Source organism: Vidua chalybeata, chromosome 10 (genome assembly GCF_026979565.1).
Source record: "Vidua chalybeata isolate OUT-0048 chromosome 10, bVidCha1 merged haplotype, whole genome shotgun sequence".
Classification (NCBI taxonomy): Eukaryota; Metazoa; Chordata; class Aves; order Passeriformes; family Viduidae; genus Vidua; species Vidua chalybeata.
In genome coordinates, this window is record NC_071539.1 from 11,391,028 (window position 1) to 11,411,937 (window position 20,910).

The 20,910-nt window shown below is 45.5% G+C and overlaps 1 protein-coding gene across 2 annotated transcripts in view; it reads left to right on the top strand.

Annotated features, from left to right (window-relative positions):
* The window catches only part of CCDC50 (coiled-coil domain containing 50), a 44,731-nt gene that overhangs the window by 2,114 nt on the left and 21,707 nt on the right, over positions 1–20,910 (top strand). For both annotated transcript variants that reach the window (XM_053951967.1, XM_053951968.1), the window contains exons 2-3: positions 15,765–15,827; positions 17,152–17,281. In XM_053951967.1, coding sequence (XP_053807942.1) covers positions 15,765–15,827; positions 17,152–17,281 — 193 coding nt within the window. The remainder of the gene's footprint in view (positions 1–15,764; positions 15,828–17,151; positions 17,282–20,910) is intronic.

The following is a 20,910-nucleotide window of genomic DNA, read 5'->3' on the forward strand; positions in this document are numbered from 1 at the left end:
TACCGAGGGAAATATTTATTGTTCCTAATAGAGAAATCACTGTTGATCTTTCTGGAAAAAGCATTCCCTTTCTTTATCTGGGGTAAAGGTCAGCTTAGTCATTCATTAACAATGAAGAACAGCCTTTTGGTTTGAATACTTTGTTCTTCACCAGCTCTGCATCAGGACAGGAGGTGTTGTGTCCGAGTTCCCCCTGTCTGCAGGTAGCCAGGACTGCTGAAAGACAGTGTCATCCTCCTCTTCTGGAGTGATCTCAAAAGCTCTTCTAAAAGTGGGATCATTTCAGTGCAGCGATGGTAGTGAAAATCTGGTAACTAGCTAGGTGCTGCAGGAAGTCTTGCTTCTTGTGTTTACTTTCCTCTTTTATCTCTAAAAACATTTATATCAGCTCAAGGCCTGATGTGGATGGTGTTTTTCTGGTGAAAACCACTTCAGCTGGTCCAGCTTATTTTGTGGGCAGCGGTTTACTGGTGTAAAATATACCCTCAAAAGACACTTTTCCTAGTATAAACTACACCTTGCTGCTGCAGCCTGGTGTTACAGACCCATTTTTCCATGAGTAGTAGAGTGGATCTGACCTCTGTGGCCAGTAAACCTCTTGTAAGTTATTTGTTGAAGGTTTTGGTGTTGGTAGCAATCTGTGGCCTGTGCTTCTCTGCCTGCATTTCTGTTCATCTCCCAAGCGTCTGTGACATATTTGCTTTTCACAAAGCAGCCTTTGCTGTTTGCTCTTTTGACCTACCTCAGGAGATTGCTCAGCTTTGTGTGTGTGTAGATCTTTTTTTACTAGAGGTCTCATTTGTGAGCCTTTTGGTGATAAAAAACATCCTAGGAACATTATTTTTATTAGCTACTTATAAAGCAAATAAAACTGTCTTGGGCTCTGCTTGATCTCTAACTGCCTCTCATCTCTTGTGACCTGATGCATTACTAGGAGCTGTGTTTGGGAAGGGCTCCACCCTCTTTTGGCTGCCTGCTGTGAGTGAGCCTTTGGACTTGAGAGGCATTTCTGGCTGCATGCAGGCAGATTGAGCTGCACGGGAGGTGTTTTGGAGCTGTGCAAACCGTAGCCCTCTCTGGAGGATGTACCTGTAGTCCTGTCTGCTGTTGCCTTTCCAAAGGTCTGAGGCAACATCTTTGTGAGAGGAATGCCTGTCTGCTCAAGCTGAGGCTCAGTCCCTCATCCCTTGCAGTCTCCAAGAGCCATCAGTTATTGGCAGCAGCAGAAAAAACCCAGGTCCAGGCATTCTCCCAGGGCCTCCTCATCTTCCTGCTAGTTTGAATCCTCTGTGAGGAGAGAAAAGGGAGAGGTGGGGTTGGAGGCGGGTGGGGGAACTCTAAACTCTGCCTCAGTAGTGTGCAGCTCTGGAGAACTGTGGAAATTTGCAGTGGGTGAAGTGTTTTTATTGACTTTTAATTTTAGTAGTACTGTAAGGAAATGCAAGGGTGGTATGTCTGGGCTGATGATTAGCACTGACCCTGCCACTACTGTCTGGAGCTCCAGCCTTGACAAAGGCTGATTGTGGCACCTGTGCATGGAGAGACACAACAATGCTCACACTGCTTTCTACTCTTTGTTCAGCACCTGATTTGACTTTTGGGAGCTGTACGTTCAAATGCTGCTGGTTGTAATCTGCTGCCCGAGAGGCCAGTATCCAAACCGTGGTAGTAAAAGATACAGCTCTGACTGCAACCTTGGGGAAACAGGAGGAGCTTGAATATTTTCTGTCTTGGCAGGGTGTTCTCTGGGGCAGGTAGTCTGGCTGGCTCTCTTTTGCCTTAGCATAAATTGAATAAAAGTTTGCTGTTAGCATCAGTCTTCCTCTTCCTCCCAGCTACAGACCTTTTTGCTGACCTCTGCAGCTTTTCATGACCTCTTCTGAGACTCCTGCAATAAAAACCTCCTGGCTACTGACCCTCCAAGTGACTGGGGAGGTGGATGAGGTCTGAGGTGCAATGTGTCAGGCTTCCATGGAGCAGACTGAGGTTATTGGCTTATAATGAGGCCTTTGGTGCCTCTCTGTGCTCAGCAACATGAGAGTGGACAGGAGAAATTTGATGTATGTCAGAGATGGAAGGGGATTGAGGAAGTGTGAATGGCTGGCACGGTGTCTGATGAGGAAAGATTCTGCTTAGGGGTTTTTCAGGGGAATGGTTTTGAGGGATGAGCTGTCAGCTGTGTTCATCTGAAGGAAGCATTGGCCTTTAACTGGATTAGTATAATCAGGGCAACAATTTTGAGAGCAGCTGAGGGTCAACCGGGTCATTGTGAAGCCACCTGCCCCATGCCCTTTGGCTCCAGCTGGGATTTTTCCTTGCAGCATCATGATTTTCTGCTTTGTGACTTCCTTGTTTAGTGGCTCTGAGAAATTCAGGCAAGATGGATGGCTTGAGGGCAGCAGGGAGGTGGAGAGTGATGGGACATAGACACAGGTCACTGGTTCACATCCAGCTCTTCTGGGTAATAGGAGATCTGTTTTTCCAGCATGCATGAATTCAGTAGCTGAGGCTGTGGCACTCATTTCACTTCTGGTTAAAGCTGGGTGAAAGTTTTATTTTGCATTCAGTGGTTCTGGGTCTGCAGTGCCTGGCAGAGATGGGCAAGATTAGCATATTTCATGCTCTTGGCTCTGAAAGGCAGCTGAACAAGCAGGTCTGCCTCCTCCCATCCCTAAATCCTTAACATTTGTCTTCTGTGAGCTGCTGTGGAGGTTAAACTGAGGCTTTTTGCAGAGATGTTTCCTTGGCTCCTGACAGATTTTTGGACAGGGCTAAGAGGGGACACAACCTATTTTTGCACTGATTCCTGGGGGTACACGGGTAGCAGTGGGGGGTTTTCTCCTGTTTATGACACGACATCGTGTCATCCATCACAGTCTGGTCTCTGAGGAATGCTCCCAGTTGAGCAGTGTGTTTACGGTCACCACGGGCCTCTGTTTAATCCTTCATTTCCTGTGGCCATGGGAAGAGTCAGAGGATGCCAGGCAGGAGTTGGAGATGGCTGCTGCAAGGAGCAGGAAAGGCCAGTTCTGCTCTCTCTGGTGCAAGAAAAGCCCCACTTGGAAAAACAATGGGATATGCCGTGGAGCTGTGTGAAACTTCTGTTTTGCTGGAATAAGCTTTATTTTTCTTGCTCAGAGTCATCCAGTTCACATGAATGTGCTGATTTATAGGACAAAGTGACAAGTTCCCTGCCTGCTTCCTTCTCCCCTTTCCAGAGTGTCCCAGCTGGTTGGCTTCCTGCTCCTTCACTGCTACTCCTGTGGAGTGCTGGTTTGAAGGCTGAAGGACTGAGGGAGGAGGTTGATCTGTTGGTGAAATTACCTTAAAACTTGAGAAGCTGTAGGTCCATTTTCTGGCGTGACACTCACGGCTGGCTCGACCTTCAGCTGTTCTCCAAGAAGGTGATAACGACAGCTGCTGTTCTGCTGCTGGTTGGCTGCATTTCAGGGAGCAAAGGGCATGTTTGCTGGACATTTCCACCTGGAAAGCTGCAGTCTCCCAGGAGGCTGATGTGTGTCAGTGATGCTCTCTGTTCACCTTACAGCACTGGCTTTTCCACAGAACATGTATAGGACTTTGTCAAGGTCCCTTGACACTTCATTTATACTTCTTTTTTGAGAAGTAGAAATTGGAGCCTTCCTGCTGTTTTCTTTCTCAGTACTCGAAAAGATACCACAGAGCTCGCTGAGTGAGTGTTGTGTGGCCTTGACACTGTATGGCTGCTGGGATAGACTTTTAGCTGGGCTGGGAAGAGAACAGGAGAGTGCTGTGTAAGGGGTGCAAGGCAGTGCTGTTGTGAACCTTACCTTGAGCAAAGGGGATCAGTTAGGCCTTAGTGCTCATAAAATTTACCCTGTAACCCCAGGCACCCTGTGAATTAAGCTTGCCAGAAGTGTTACACTTCCTGGGGAGAAAGGTGTAGATGAAAGCTTGCTCAGAGCCTAGCACAGCCCATATGCACCTGCCCAATTATTTTGTGTCAGACTCCTGAAGCTCAACTGATGGTCATTTTAATTGCACACCAACCCATGATGTCACTGCCACAATGCTCTGTCACCCAAACTAAAATAGTGAGATTTTTTTGTCTTTGGTCTGGCTTGGTAGAGGTTTGGTTTGTGCACTTGGTAGCTCTACCGTGCATTATGTGCTCTTCAGGATAGAAAGTCAAAGTGGGTTTGTGAGTGAGTCACTTTTTTTTCACTTCTCTTTTCAAAAGAGGTGTAACAAGCCATGTGCAGTAAAACCGAGTTCCTGTGTGCATTTTCGTTCATCCTTTCCTGAGACTTTTTGCTGAACCAGAACTTGGTAACTAGAGGAATCAACTCTAAGGGGAAATGTTATGTGGGCTCAGTATGTGGTGTTCAATAAGTGATGACAAAGGGGAAAAGGACATAAGTGAGGAAATATTTGAAAACACTGAGACACAGACATTCCATAAGGACACTGACAGGAGTGACATGAGAAGTAATGGGGCAAAAGGGAGGAAGGAAGTTTATGCAAACAGGAGTGTTTCCTGGCAGTGAGAAGGCAGGGGTTTTAATTCCTTTCTGCATTATATGTGTAACATTGGCTCTTTACATCCAGACAGGACAAGAGGCTGGAGTGTGCTCTGGCTGGAAATGCTCCTTGCAGAGGGACTGTTGCACTGACTTGGCACATGGGTTGGGGTAATGCTGGTCCGGCTCAGGGAAGCCTCCCCTCGTGTGGATAGAAAGCTTCTCCATCTCTGCACAGCACAATGACTGCATTGCAAAAGCAGCTTATTACATCTATCTATTCTGGTTACAGCAAGCATTACTTGTAGCATCCTGGTGCAAAGAAATGGCCTCTCCTTCTGCTCTGGTATTAGTTTTATTATTGGGGTGCTGGCTGGTGGGATGGGAAGGATTTATGACCTAAATTCACCAGCAGCTCCTGAAGCCTTTGGCAGTGCTGCTGAGGTGAGGTGGTGGAGCACAGCGCAGAGAAGGCCTGGGAATTTTCCAAGCCACCAGGGTGTTGGCTGTTTTCATGGCAGGCAGAGAGCTCTGCTGTTCTCAGGGCCGTGCTCTCCTGCAGGTGCCAGGTTTCCAAAGGAAGTTGATGTTGGGAAGAGGCTGGGCTCTTCTGACCCTAATTGCAGTGCTGGAAGGACTGAGTCCTTGGCTAGGGCTGCAAAGCCCTGCCTGGATTCCACACATCCCTGATGCAAGGTGGAAAAAGCAGGTTTGTCTCCAGCTCAGTGCTCAGTTACTTGGTATTCCAGGCAGCTGACATTGCCCACAGCATCCACTCTGGCTGTGTAACAGGTGAACTTAACTTGGTTCTGATTTAACTGTTCTTTTTTTTTTTTTTTCACTTTTTCTTGTTTTTAAGAAGCTGTGAGTATGCAATATCACCTGAACGTGATACAGTTCCCAAAGCAAAAAAATTTACCTTTACTGACCTGGAGCTCATTTAGTACCCTCGAAGAAGAGAAAAGGCTGCCAGCCTGCTTCTCCCTCGTGCTTTGCAATGTATATGAACTGTGGGCTCAGATGCCACAAAGCAGTTTGCTTCAAAATGATGCAGGGAGCTCTGCCTCCCTGTCTATCTGGTCTCAGAAGCCAGAGACTTATTCTTACCCTTGTATGCCAGTGTTTTAAATCTGAAGTTGCACTTAGGGCAGTGTGCCAACACCAGGCTGTGACAGGAAAAGGAACATGTATTGTTAGTGCTGTAGCTTTACTGATTTGTGACTTGTAGATGGATGTGGAATTTTGACTGATCTGGGGCCAGCTTTGGTACTTTGTGTTCCCCAGAGCTGACTAATAAACCTGGAGAACTTAAACACAGGAAACAAGGAGGGAGAGGGGGGAGAGTACCTGTGAGGAGCTAGCGGAGCAAAGGAAAAAGGTTTTGAAACAAACCAACGGCCTTGGTTGGTTGAGTAGAGGGTAGTTGTTCTTGCAGAGCAGCTTTACAGTGCTGGCAGCAGCTGAACAGGTGGCAGACAGGAGTCTTTGCTTGCATCCTAGCAGCCACCTTTCTAGGGAAAAGGAAGCTGATGGAATCTGTGCAAGAATTGGAGCTGACTGCAGGGTTAGTTCAGATACCTTCAGCTTTGAATGCAGCAGCTGGCAGGGTTTCCATCAAGGCTGGGAGGCTGCTCAGAGGCTCATCCTGCTGGAGCTTTGCTTCTCTTAGTATCTGATCTGGAGGAATAAAACCTGGCTGGTTGGAATGTGCACTGACACTGTGGTGTGTCCTTTCAGCTGTAGCTCTGGTTCAGCTGCAAGCCATGGAACAGTCTCAGGCTTGGCTCTAGTCGTCCAAAGGCTGAAGAGGAGGTGGCATCCCTGGGGACTCTTTATTCTGCTTGTTTTTTCCAGAAGTTATTGTTTCTCTGTACAACTGCAGGTCACTGTCATGTAAAAGCACACTGTGGGTTTAGAGAGGAACTTGAACCTTTTTTTGGCACTTGGCAGCTTCTGTGTGGGTGTGAGGTTTCCAGCAGTCAGCCTTTTGTAAGCAGTCGCCAAACTGAGTCAGGGCATGAAGTTGTACCAGAGGGGCGTTCAAACCTCCCTTTTTGCATCCTGTCTCCCTTGTATTTTTCTACATTATCTTCCAAGATTAAGCTAGAGGAGACCCCTGTGAGAGCTGACACTTTGCATTATCTCTGCTCTCAGCTGCCTCTTTGGAGCTGCTGTGTGAAGTTATTCACTACAGCCTGAGGGCTAAGAAATGCTGGTGAAATATCTGCAATCCAGGGTGCCATGGCTCCTGAAAGCCACCCTGAACCACAAAGTGGGCCTGCCAGCTCTCTGCAGAGAAACTGCTGAACTGAGCAAGGGGTTTCGCTGTGCATTCATCAGAGAATGGAAGTTTTGCCTATCTGGGAAACTTACTGTGTGTAAGAGAACGGAAATTTTGCTTATCCGGGAAACTCAATATGTCCTTCCAAAAGTTTTGTGTGGTGTAAAATTGGGTAAAATGCTAAACTAAAAGCTGAATTAAATAGATAAAACAACAGAATGCAGTGATTGCTATTGGAGATGGGTGTGGGGTAAGGGAGTGTACATACAGTGCAAATCTCTTGAGATGCAAGCTCCATGCCCCAGCAGTTTTCTGAGTGGGTGGCTGTTTTGAGTTGCACTTGATAAGAGACTGTTTTTCTATTAACCCTCCCATACACCAATTTAAATGAGTGGTGTTGGGCTTAAAGCTAAAGGTGCCATGACATTGTGTCTGCAAAAGAAACCAAAAAACCTTCCAGAAAAGGAGTGTCGTGTGATCCATGGGGCACAGCTAAAGGCGTGTCTTACAGTTACAGTGATGCTCATGGGGCCTGTATGGGCCAGGGATTTTAACCTCTCCTGGTGAAGGTAACTCCTGCCCTGCTCTCCAGTGATGTGTATGGTAGTTTGCTTTTGGGGTAAAGGGTAAAGCACAGCTGTTGGAGTCAAGTGTTGTTTGTTTTGCTGTGGTCCATGGTTGGGAGGTAGTTGTTAAAACTGACTCCTAGGAAAACTCCCTGCCTTTATTGCTGGTTGTTCCTTTTGCATATATGGTATTTAGCTGAGTCAACTGAAGCTGTGTCAAATGCTGGACAGGATGAACTACACAAACAGCTTTTGTTCTCGCTGGTGATTGAGATTATCTTTTTCCATACACAGACTCAGTTACAATCTCAGATGTTGTGAGTGAAGTGTTTGGCTGCCTGAGGTCTGCTATTTGACTGTGGTGTCAAACCAGCCAGGCCATCCCTGGCAAGTATACCTACCTTGAAGTTTTTGTGGTAGAGACCCACCTGTGTGTTACTGGTGGGTCTACAATGGCTGAGCTCACTGGTGATCTTTTGGGTGTAGGCAGTCCTGGACAGGTAGATGGACATTGGGGCAATCAAGAAATTTCTACAGAGATGAGTGTTCTGAGCCTGGCAGGTAACGACTTGCAGACATTAACATATATCATATTATCTATCTGCTCTCTGCTTTAAAGTGTTAATCTATTCTGTGTGTTGAGCCCCTGCAATAGAAAGCAGCAGCTGTAGCAGCAATGTTGGCTGTAGGACTTGGGAGTGTTGGACAGCTCTTGTGACTCAGGGTACTCTGTGTCTGGGGACCCAACTGGGCATGGCTGAAAAGGGTGAATTTTCAAAGCATGGATGTCATTACTTTTTAAGGCTCAATGCCATTTTTAGGTACATCTGAAAGTCTTGGCACAGAGTGGCTGGAAAGCTTCCCAATGGAAAAGGACCTGGGTGTGCTGGTCAGTAGCCTGCTAAACATGAGCCAGTGTGTGCCCAGGTGGCCAAGAAGGCCAGTGCCATCCTGGCCTGGATCAGCAGTGGTGTGGCCAGTGACTGTCACCCTGTACTGGGCACTAGTGAGGCCACACCTTGGATCCTGTGCTTGATTCTGGGCCCCTCACTACAGCGCAGACACTGAGCTGCTGAATGAGTCCAGAGAAGGGCATGAAGCTGGGAAGGGTTTGGAGCACAAGTCCTTGAGGAGCTGGGGATGTTTAGCCTGGAGAAGAGGAGGCTCAAGGGAGACCATATTGTTCTTTACAGGTTCCTGGCAGGAGGTTGCAGCCAGGTGGCCATCGGCCTCTTCTTCCAAGTATCAAGTGATGGAACAAGAGGAATTGGCCCAAGTTCTGTCAGGGGAAGTTTATATGGGATGTTAAAAAAAAAACATCTTCAGCATAAGGATGACCACTGGTCGAAACAGGAAAGTATTTGGGTCACCATTCTAGGAGATACTAAAAAGATGTGTCACTAAAGGGTATGCATTAGTGGTGAGCTTGGCAGTGCCAGATCAGTGGTTGTACTTAATACTTAATGTTTTTGTCAACCTAAGTTATTTTAGGATTTTGTGATTGAAATGCACCAACTCAGCATTCTCTTCTGGAAGTCAAAGAGATGGTCTTTAATATTCTCGACCTATGGGGTTTTTTTGTGTTTTAAGCTTTGGGAATAAGAAGATGTGCTCTTATTTAGAAACATTGCAGATGAAACCAGGTAGGGTGGAGTTATCCAGTGATGAAAAACATGGCAGCCTTCTGTAGAAAAGCAGAATGATAAATCTTATCAAATTTTGTGGCTGGGGCTTGCTCAAAGGATAACCTTTTGAGGTGCCTTATGCTATTTTTCCACTCTCTTGAGTATCTCCAGCTTCCTGTTTACACTGAAAGCACGTCACCTTCTGTTTTGAGGTCTTCAGCAGATACTCTCTCAGCTTCAGGACTAGTCTGTGATACAGTGTGCAGGCTTCTTTACAGAAGTGAGATTGCCAAACTAGTAGCCTTGGAGAAGGCACTTTGTGAATGTTGATGATTTCTGTCCCAAGGCAGGTTAAAAAATATAATGAAGTTCTGAGGGTTTGATTCCAAAATGCATAGTCGTCTGTTCTTAAAGCATTGTTAGGCAGGTGAGAGCTTAATGTTGGAGAATGGTGCAGACAGAGCACAAAAATCTCATGGCCTTGACCTCAAGGCATTTAGCTTAGAGCAGAGAGGATAAACTCCTTCCCAAATCCCAGGAGGTTCTTAGCTTCCAGGCCAAGACTGCTAGTAAAAAAACCATGATGGTTTGGTGATTTATTTATTTTTAATTATTATTATTTTGCATGTTTGCATTTTTGAGAATTCGGCTGAGACCCCTCAGTTTGGTTCCCCACAGAGTCACCCTGTATCCTTGTGCTGCCTCATAGCTCCTAGCTATGTGTGATGCTCTGGTGCTGTGGCTGAGGAGCAGAAATTGTTCCCTTCTTCAGGCTGCCCAGACCTGCCCTCCATCTGGGATCCACCTTCTCCCTGCATGATTTTCTGATTTCCTTGGCAAAATGGGGCCTGGTGAGCAAGGCCTTAGGAATGTCATCTGTATAACTGGAGCAGCCAGGCATGTCCTAGCCAGCCTCTGTCAGCACCCACTGTGGTGGAAGGAGCTCCTGGTGTGATGGGAGAGGCAGGGCAAAAATGGGAATTGCCGAGGCTGGGCCATGTATCTCACAGAGCAGCTTTGCTGGGGTTGAGATCCCAGCTGTTGCACATTTTATCTGGAAGCTGCCCTCAGGGCAGCCCTTCACCTCCAGCTGGGTGGCTACTTGGTCAGGTTGGCTTTGCTTCAAGGAAATCCCAGATTTTGAAGGCTTATCTGTCTTGGAGTGGCCTGACCAGTCCCTGCTGGTAAGAGTCTGTAAGAGATCCCAACTTGCTTTCTAATCTGCAGGAATCTACATCACTCAGGCATCCTACTGAGACTGCTGGCTTATAAAAGGCTGCATTTGCTGCTTGCCATTAATTTATCAGCTCTGTAGGTCCTAAAAGTGATTTTTAGCTGATGATACTGCTTTTTTCTGTTACTTTTGTCTTTCCTCTCCCTCCTGTCCTTTAGATTAGAATTCAAGAACTGCAGATGCTCTAAACTAAGTATGACTCACACCTAGTTTATTTTGTGAATTACCCAGCACATAGTGCTGTCGGGAAAATGCTGGGAGTGGAGGGGGTGGGGAGCAAGAAATGGTTTTTAAGACCCAAAAGGAAATGCTTGGAACATGCATCTGTGGTCCCTGGGTCATTGAACTGGCATGTATCCTGGACACATTATATGGGCCACGTGAACCAAGGGGGCCCTTGGGACCCACAGTGGATGTCAAAACATGATCTAAGATTTCAGGCAGAAGTGAGGGCGGTGTTTTGCTGTGAACCTTGCTTGAAAAGACAGTAGGGGCTGACCTCTTGTTGAGACAGTGCACCACAACACCCATTCCTGGGTGTTACCTACCTCTTTGTCACATACCTGAGTATCACTAGCAACATCTAAGGGTGCCTTTGCTCCTCTCTTGTGGTTACCTTGATCTGTTTGAAACAGTTTGGGGTGTTAAAAATACTGAGCTGTGGAGCTGAGGTAATGCTGGAGAAGTTTAGTGAGATGGGTGGCAGAACATAAAATGGAAGAGGTTATTTCATGAAATTTTGCTGAGCTGTTGTACCTAGGGACTTTCTTATGTCAGCCATAAAGGCAGGGCTGCAGCCACGTTTCCAAGAGCCTCAGATGCACCAATGCACAAAAAGGCATATTTCCAGTGAGAACTACCAGAGAAGACCTGTGTTTGGAGCTTGCAGAGAGGCTTTTGGGGATTCCTCAAGACAAGTGAGCTCCCTCTTCCATTCATGGGTTTTGGATCCTGTCACTGTTAAGGGTGATGCTTCTGCCCTCATCCTCCCCAGCTGGCACCTCTGCTGGCCATAGCAGCCACTGGAATTCCTGGGCAGGCATTTTTTTATTGACAGCTGTGCTAGAGTGTATTCCTGGTCTGCTCCCTGCTGTGCCAAGGTAGATTGGCTCAATCAGTCTTGGTAAACCTGTTGTGAATGTTCCATGCTTCGCTGGACTTGCCAATTGTAGCTGCTCTGATTGCACCCCTGCTGCTTGTTTGACTGCCTGGTGGCTCCCAGCCAGGGCTCAGGGATGGGAAGTTAAGTTAATTTGCAACAGTGAAGATAATATTAATCTCACCTTTCATTTTTTAGACATTTTTAGGGAGCAAGGAAATGGATTTCTGTTCCCTTAAATACAAAGCCTCTCAGAGAGGAGAAATTGAGTCTGTTGTCCTTGAGGCCATCCTATTTCTCAGCACAAATCCAGTGTATATAATACCTAGTAATGATTGTGCTGTACCCTGCTGAGACTGGGCAGGGAATTAGAACTAGTGCTGACGAAACTTCATTTCAGACCATGCCTGGCCACTCCACATCTCCAGTAATTTCATAGTTGCCTCATTGTTGGATGTGAGTCTTCAAGGATTGGTTTCCTTGGGCTCACTTGCAGCTGCTGTCATGCTTGGCTTGGTGCCATGGGTACTGGGTCTAATTGTGAGGGAATGTTCTGCACTGCCATCAGCCCCAAATCTGCTAGGGAGGTGCAGGTGTCCCCATCCTTTGCCACCTGGCTGTCGGACAGTGCTTCGTTGTGTTCGTAATGGGATGTTCTCATCTTCCATAGCACGTTGTTCTCAGGCTGATGGGACTTGAGAATAATATGCTGAGATGAGTTGGAGGCAGCCAGCCCAGCCAAGTTTCTGACAGTGACGAAAGGTCTTGTGCTGCCTGCCCTGCCAGCAGCCACAGCAGCACAAAGAGAGGGCTGTGTGCTCAAGCTGTCTGCTTGGGTTTGTAACAGGAGAGTGTGTGCAGCCCAATGGCTTCTTCAGCAATGCTCAAATAATTCCAAATGTGTGAACAAACCCAAGGCTTTCTGCTGCCCCACCAGTCTGCTCCATGCTGTGTCTGTCCTCTGTGAGATGGGAGAACCAGGGAACCCAGACACTGAGAAGTTTCCAGTGTGCATGTCACTGGTAACTGTCCAGCTTTCCTCTCTCTGTACTGGTGGGTCAATATCACTGATTTAAGACCCAGCCCCTTTATTCATGTCTAAGCCCTGGAACTTGGTGGCTCATCTCAGGGCAGCATTCCCACTTGTTTTGTCAGTGTTGTGTGGATGTGGGACAGGTGGTGGCAGGGCACAGCCCCAGGTCTGGGTGCTGTGTGGCTGTGTTAGGGATGGCACTGGACTTAGGTGGCTTTGGGCCAGGAGCTGGAAGTTGCACCAGGGAAGGTGGTACTCTGGCTTATATGTGCTTATTGGCCCAGTGACCCAGTCACTGAGCTTCAAAACAACCTAAACCAGGAGCCTTTGTCCTTGCTTTATGTCTGTGACATCCAGTAGCTTTCAGCTGTAGCCTGTAAGAACTGAGAATTTGAGGAGTTTGTTTTGCTTGTTTGTTTGGAGACATGGACTACTCCCAGCACTTCTCTGGAGAAGCAGCTAGAAGAAGCAGGCCTGTCTATGCAACACAAGTCTATATGGACTTTGCCTTTTTATTTTGAGCCCATGCTTTCTTTAGGAAGTCTTTAGTGGCCTGTCAATCCAAAATGGTTAAACAATCATTGCTGCATTGTAGGAATAAAGCTCATTGACAGAGGTGAGGCTTTTCTGGAGTGGGTGCAAGACTGTCAAAAGACAAGGAGCAGTGTCCTACCACGGCCCTCCCACTTTCTTGCCCATGTGCCAAGCATGTTTCTGTAATGTGTATTTTTCCAAACAGAGAAGTGTGTCTGGGTGTGGGTAGAATGGAGTAAAAAAAAAAAAAAAAAAAAAAAAAACCAACAAAGCTAAAGTCCTCCTATGCTTGTGTGCCTCTTTGGGGAGGATGGGGCAAAGGTCTGCCAGCACTGGGACTGACTGACAAGTCAGAACTCTTGAATACCAGAGGGATCAGAGCAGTGTGTGAGCCCGTGTAGCATGGGTTTGGGAAGGGCTAGGATGTACTTTTTTAAGCATTTCTTGTAGCAGTGATCCTTACGCAAAAAAATGTGTAGCTCTGAAATGTTCATCCTTGCTCCTGTGCTGCGTGCCTTGTCTTGCTGGTACAGCTGTTCAGGCAGCTGTGCTGTGGACTTGCTCAGAGACCTATTGCAGTTAAAATAACACTTCCCTCCCATCCTCCCATTCTCTTTTTTGTTTGTTTGTTTTTTAAACAGTCAAGAGCAAGCACTGCTTCTTGAATACATGGCAGTAATAACCTAGATTTGGGCGGATTTGCTCTGTGCTGAGGTGTCTGAACTCACGGTAAGGCTCAAAGCACTGAGTTGGATGTGTTGGATGGATCCTCCAGCAAGCCAGATGGTGGTTGTTCCACAGTCGTTCTAGGAAGCTGAAGTAGTATTAGGGATCACAGAATTAGTCTCTAGGGCAAGATTCCCTTGCCCTATTCTGTAAAAAGCATGTGTTGGTGACCACCAAGCACTCCGGGTTTGTAACCTGTGAACAGCTCTGCTGCCCATGACTCAGCTGTGGCTGTTCCAGATCTGTGGCTCAAGGCAACATTTCTTTCTTTGTACAGAAATGGCCACTGGCAGTATTTCAATGCTATTGAGTTTCATATCATCTTTCCTTTTTTAAAAGAAGTTGCAATGAAAAAAAGCAACAGCAAAACCTTAATTACACCATCCAGATTTATTCATGCTTAAAGTGGGCCACTGTGGGATCATATAACTGTAACCTTTGTCCTCATCTCTACCCTGCTGCGTGTCACTGTCCTTCCCTGGCTGTTAGGAGCTTTTGTCATCTTAAAACACCTTTCAATGCAGACTGAACCAAAAATTCCATTGAATATGGTAAAGCATTATCTGATCTCTTGGTACAGACACCTAGAAACTCTTCTAGATATTTTGTGAAGGATACCTGGGTGTGGAGTAATGTCTTGATGCTTCTCTAGTGGAACGTGTGCATCTGTGAGAAAAGGGAAGGCTTGTGGGATCGTGGCTTAGGAAAATGCAGCTACTTTCTCATTTCCTTTGTGGCAATGGAAATGTTTTTTCTGACTCTGAACCCTTTCACAAACAGAATCTTCATAAATTCCCCTTGTACTTTTGATGCATTCTGGGGGTTTTGGGGTTATTTTCAGTTTATCTTTGAGGCTGTGCCTGTGCTCTGCTAAAGGGAACTCTTGGTCTTCCCCAGAGGTTTTGCCAGTGGAGTGCAGCAGGAGGAGTTTGTACTTCCCTCTGTGGCTTCAGAAGCACCTTGTAGTTCTCTGCTTTGTGATGTGTTTCAAGTGGGAGATATTCCCCTCTGTGGGTGCTGTTAAGCTTCTTAGCTTGTCACATTGAGGGGAAAATAAATGACAGACCTCTCTAGTGTAAATTTTTTTGTGCCACTGCCTTAAACTCCCCTCAAAGCAGGCAGAAACCCCAGGTCTGGCACTTCTGTGAAAAGGGGCCCCATTCTGCAGTCTGGGGGGACAGGTCACTGTCTGTCTTTGGTTCACAGAGAAGCTGATGTGAACCTGTCACCAAAAGGCTGAGCCTGATGCTGTGTCTGTCCCTGTCCAGTATGTATGAGGCTTGTGATTTGTTGCCCTACTGCCTATCATAACAAGTTGAAAATATACTCTGGTGTTTTTCTTCAGTGTAGGTAGAGCATTCCTTTGAAAGTTCAAGTGGGAAAGTGATAGGCATTGGCAAAAATCTGCTGCTCCTAAACTGGTGCCAAAGGGAGTTCGTCTGTTTCCCATTTCACTTGTCTCAAAGTCATTTTCATCATCTTTTGAAGAAGATGTAGTTATCTCTGCCCATAATGCTGTGATTGATCCCATATCTGGGTTCTAGATGCAAATCCAGCATCTGCTTTTAGAGTCAGTGAAGCTTACAAGAAACAACTGAAAATGATACCTGAGCTGGTAGAAATGCCTTGCAGTGAGAGCCATGGAGCACAGTCTGCTCAGTTTTGGAGAGCAGCCAGTGTGAACGTACCCTTTGTGCCATGAAAATACTATTCTCAGACTCTTCAACCTGGCACAGAAAGTCACAGTAAACACAAATGCTTGCCCTTGGTTTTAGCTGAATGCAGTCAGTGTGGGCATTGGTAAAAATATATAATATACATTCTGTTTGAATGGAATGCAGAGGTTTGTACATAAGGTCTGATCCAGTAGTAGCATGGACTGTTCTGTTCTTGAAGTGGAGATCGAGGGGAAAATGGAGAAGGCATTTTATGCCAGCAAGGACAAAGAAATAAACACACACTAAAATAGACATGATGGCAGGAGGGGAAAAAAACACAATTCCAGACCTTGGCTAGTAGAAACTGTCAGAAGTTCATATGCTCCCCTGACTGCCATAGCTCATTTGATTTTTTTTTTTTTTTTTTTTTTTTTGTTGGGTTTGTTGTTGTTGTTGTTTGTTTTTGGTTTTTCTGGTGCTAATTCTCTTTACTTTGTTTCCCTGTTCAGTATGTCGAGACTTCGCTATTCTGGAAGATCATACCTTGGCCCATAATTTACAGGAACAAGAGAGTAAGTAGCAATGATCTTCAGAACAAACTGAAGCAAGCTTGTCCCAACAGATATCTGGCTTTATTTGTTTTTGCTAAGAAAAATGCTTCCTGCTTTATTTAATTTTTTTCCTTTTAATGGAATACAGTTTATTATTGCTGTCTTCACTATCCTGTAACACTACATTTCGCTCTGCTCCAGCTCACATTGTACCCCAGAGATAGCTGCATTTTATATTTCAATTTTGTGCTCTCCTTTAGAGTTGAGTTTGTTTATGCCATTTATGATAAAATTGCATGTAGGAGTGCACTTGGGGTTTTGTTGCTGTGCAAGGTTTTTAGAAATGACTAGCAATTTTGGAAGCTTCAAGTTTTATAGTCTGACCTGAAGTACAACCAGAAGAGGTCTGTTTGTTTACTTATTTCAGAATTACCAGTGTCTGCCTTTTGAAAGGAGCCTTCCTTCTCAGACATTTTGAGGTAGGGCAGCTGTACACTAGAAGAGTTTATAAAGGAGGAAAAAAAGGACAGCCAGAAGCTTCGAAGTGACTGGTGCTTTTTTAAAAAAAATTTTTTTTACATGCTTATCTGTTACTTTGGGTATGTTTACATTGTAGTTTCAGGTGTGGTGGCTTCTCTAATCAGCTTCTCACGGATTTGGTATCTGCCAGTACCAGGTGCTAATGCCATTCCTGCTGCTGCACCAAGGGTGCAGCTGCTTGCGCCCTTGGTGCTGGAACTTGAGACCACTGAATTAAAGAGGACTCTGGGCTGCAGCTCATGTAGCCATTTTTTCTGGCAGGCAATATCCATGTATGGTAAAGGACTCACTGGAGCCCTAAGTTGCTCTGTTGCTAAATATAAGAGTAGGGAGATTTTTGGAACTGATTCTGCTGAGAGTAAGAGGAGTTTTCTTCTTTAGAGGTTATTGAGAACAAATTAGGAAAGTATCCATAATAGTGGTTTAGGTTCAGCTCATCCTCACTGGTCTCTGGTGGTCCCTCCCAGACCCACTTCATTTGTCTGGGGTGATTTAATGTGGTCAGAAAATGAAATTCAAAGCCTAAAAACCATTCCCTATAAACCTGGATGTGTTTAAGATATGCAGAACTTGTTTTGGTATCAGACCCGTATACAGCCCCCTCAGTGCTGAAAAGAGGCAATCTCAAGCTGCTAGCATAATTTCAGTTCAGGACTTTCCCACCTTTAGAGAGATTGCTTGGTGTTTCCCTGCCAAGATCTGTCTTCCTTTTTAGGCTGGAATCTCCCTCCCACTTGGTTTATCTTGTTCATGCAGTGAAGTTCTGCAGCCTGATTTGAGGCTTCTTGTCTGTGTTTATTTCCAGTTGAGCATCACTTGGCCACAAATGTTCAGCGTAATCGTCTGGTGCAACATGACTTGCAGATGGCCAAGCAACTGCAAGAAGAGGAGGATAAGAAAGCCCGTGCTCAAATCCAGAAACATCAAAAAGACTTGTGAGTTTGTGCTGGAGATCTTGGAATGGGAATGCTAGTCCCATTTGGTCAGAGCACTAATAAGCAGCTGCTTTGAGTTGACTGTATGGGGTTCATCAGCCTTTTGCTTTTATTTCTTTTTTTCTTTGGCTGTCCACTGCTGTAAAAGTAGTGATACCAGGCTCTGGCACAGAGGAATGAGAGCAGCGTGGGAGCAGGTGGTCTTGGAGCCCATCCTGCCTTAGATACTGTTGCCTGTCCATGAGAAGGAGCCTTCCCATTCTATTGTTGTGAAAATAGGGCAACTTGGCCACCTGTGTTGACCTTGTCCCTGGCTGAAGTTTGAGAGTGAAGGAACTGTGCCACAGAAATACCCAGTGCTACAGGGAATCTGTCTCATGTGGAAATTGCAGATATTGGTGTGTTTGCCCTGTGCCTGATGAGTGCTTTTGAGGAGCTGGGTGTGATGCTTTTGGTGTCCTGCTGCACTGACAGCCCCTGCATGTGCTTGAGGCTACTCAGTGTGAAGTGACCTGGGAAGGGGAATTGCTGCTCCAGGGTGGCTCAGTGGGGATGGGTGTTGGGGAATTGGCCTTCTCTTGCAGTCACTGACTTCTGCAGTAACTGGGAGGGTGTTTAATATTTTAATGTTCTATGGGAGGGTGTTTAATGACTGATCCAGTTTGCTCTGCAGGTTTGCTCAGTCCCCACATGCCACATCTTAACCCTGTGGTCTGTGGTTTGGCTCTCTGTGTGCCATGGCTCTCAGCTGTGGAGCTGGTGTAGAAGTGAAACATGGCAGCACAGGGCAAAACAAACTGTGCTTTCCAATCCAGAGTGGACTTGCAGAGTACTGATGTAACAGATGGTTCATGGGACAGGGCTCAGTCAGATCCCACTCATGAGACGTGGGTGGATGGGGGTCCCTGCAAATACAAGGTCTGCAAGGCAGGATGCATCTCCCAGCAGCTGTGCTGCCTCCTGACTTCTGTTGGGTTCTGGAATGCCACCCACCAGGTGCAGTTGGTGGTAGATCACAGAGCCTGGGTGGCTCATCTGACAGGACCAGTGACAGAGCAGAAAGAGCTCTGTGTTGCAGATGTGGGAGATACAGGACTGGCTTCAAAGCAGCAGCTCATAAAAGCTTTGAAGCTGGGGTGTGACAGATCAGTCACTGTTTTCAATGTTCCCAGCACACTGGGACAGACCTTGTGTACATTTGTATCTCTCAAGTCTGTGCTTTTTTCAATAGTTTTGTCTTTATTACCAATTAGAGATGTGAGTGAGTAAATGACAACATAAAAATTGATTTTGTATGGCTGACATGATTCTTCTTTGTTACTTGCTGGGAGCTGCAAACAATTTTGTTGTTGTAGGACTCTGTAAAATGGGATTTACAAACTTTGTGAGCCAAAGCACAGGCAGAACTGCTGATATAAAACATTATGTCAGCAGCAGTTCTACTGAGAGCAGGAGCTCTTCTGCAAGAATAGCAAAAGAAGTTGGAGGCATCCTTTTGTAATTGGATCTTTTTCTTCCTTAATTCTTTGTACATTCCCACTGTCTCTTCCCTGTCCAAGAGTAGCATGTTCTGGTAACAAAATAATCCCTGTTGTTGTTGCTTTCTGTGTCATGTAGGACAGTTTGATGCTACAAGGTGATGGGAGGAGTAAGAAGGCAGAACTAAGGGGTTTTTAGAAACAGGAAACAAAAAAGCTCTTCAAATTTATTGGCTTTCTTCTCCCTTTCAAATCTTAATTTCTCTGAGAAAGACTTTGTGAAGATAAATAAGTGAATATAAACATTTCTTTTTGAGAATTCAGGGAAGCATCAAACCTGATTTTCATGCTTCTTAAAAAGCATTTCTCGCATCTAGCTGAGCAGCCTGCACACTGCTAAGCATAGTAGCAAGATTACTAAAATAAAATAGTGTGAAAATATGTTCTTTCCCTGTTTTGCTCCCAGTGCTGTGATAGTTCTGTTGCACTGATGTGAACAGTTCCCTTAAACAATCCCTTTTTTTCTCCTCATCTGGCAACAACTAGTATATGCAGTCACTGTGAATGGGAGGGAGCTTTCTGATCACACAAACTTTTAGTTTTTTTCTCTTTTTTGTAAACTAATGTAGAGTTTTCCCAACATTCTTATCACTCCTGGCTACCCAGTAGTGAAGGATTCATGAGTGGGATGTTCAGGAATTGTGGTGTTTATGTTGCTCTGGCTGATTTCTGGGGTCTGATTGGCACTTGAGCTCACATTAAGGAACCTGAAGGGCAAGAAGAGCTGTCAAAGCTCTTGAACCTATTTTCTTATGTTCACACATGTTAATACATTCGTTTATGTTGACTAAGTAATCAAGTTTCAGTATTTAATTACTGCTGAGCAATAAACCCCCAAATCTAATCCTCTGTAACTGTTCTTCTCAAGAATTGATGTGGTGTATTCCAAGATGTGTCATCAGAAAGAAGAAAATGCTTTTGTGTTTGCAATACTTCTGGTTCTTTGCTGGTAACGGAGAGGCAATGACCTTGTTGTCTTGGCTCTGAAAGATGATTAGTTGTTTTTCTGTCCTGTTTGTTTTCAATAGGATGTATTTTAAGCATTTAGCAAGTCAGTTTGTGCTGATGAACTTGGCACCTTAGCTCTGCTCACAGGTGCCAGGGGAACTGGAGACGTGCAATGCCTTGATGTGTCTGACCTTTCTAACTTACTTTCTACCTGGTTTCATGTCCTCAGAGCCTGGGGTTGTAAAGGATCCACTACCAGGCTCACTGACAGCCTGCTCCCTAGGATTTGCTTATTCAGCTATTGTTTTCCTGGGAGCTGTGGTTCTCTGCTGGTGCCAGGTTTGCCAAAGTCTCTTTTTAAAAAGCAAGTTCAAGAACTAGATTTGCTGCTGTGTGAACTCTTGTGGCTTTGAATGGATCTGTCCCCAGAGTCAAATGAAACACACACAGGCACACATAAAAACTGCCAGGTTTTATTACCTGAATGAAAGAAACTCGTGTCCTGAAATGTTTGACCTATTGATAACTCCAGTCCAAAGGTCTGCTTCCAAGGATCTATTGACAGAAATAATCTTCTTTTCTTTCCTGCTGTGTGTGCCTTTTTGTTGCCTACGACAAATGAGTTGTTTCTTAGTGACATCTATCCTCTAAACCCTCTTGTTGCAGTGTCCTTCCTCTCTGCCCTTGCCACATATCCAGCCCTTCTGCTTCTCTCCTTCTTCTTTACTTTCTGTAAAAGAAGGTTCTGTTGTGCCACTGGATGCTACAGCCATGCCACATTTCTTGGTTTTGCAACAAAAATTGCTTGTCTGCACTTAAGTGTTTTAACTTCCTCTTCTCATGTCCTAGATTGTCTTCCAGTCCTTTGCCTCCAGATTCACTAGGTCATTTATGCCCAGATTCTTGCTCAAACCTAGGACTAGTTGCTCCAGCCCACATAGCACAGCTTTGACACAGCTCAGTCTGCTTCAGTTAATTTGTTGTCTTCCACTCTTGGTAGTGTTTTTATCACCTATCTGATCATTGTCAGTATATTCTTCAAAAGATTGTATTCTAATAAGGCAGACTGTGCTTGTTGCTGCTTACAGCTGTTTTCCTCCTATGCCTTGCCTCTCAGTAGTTGCAGTTGTGGGGATTGACTTT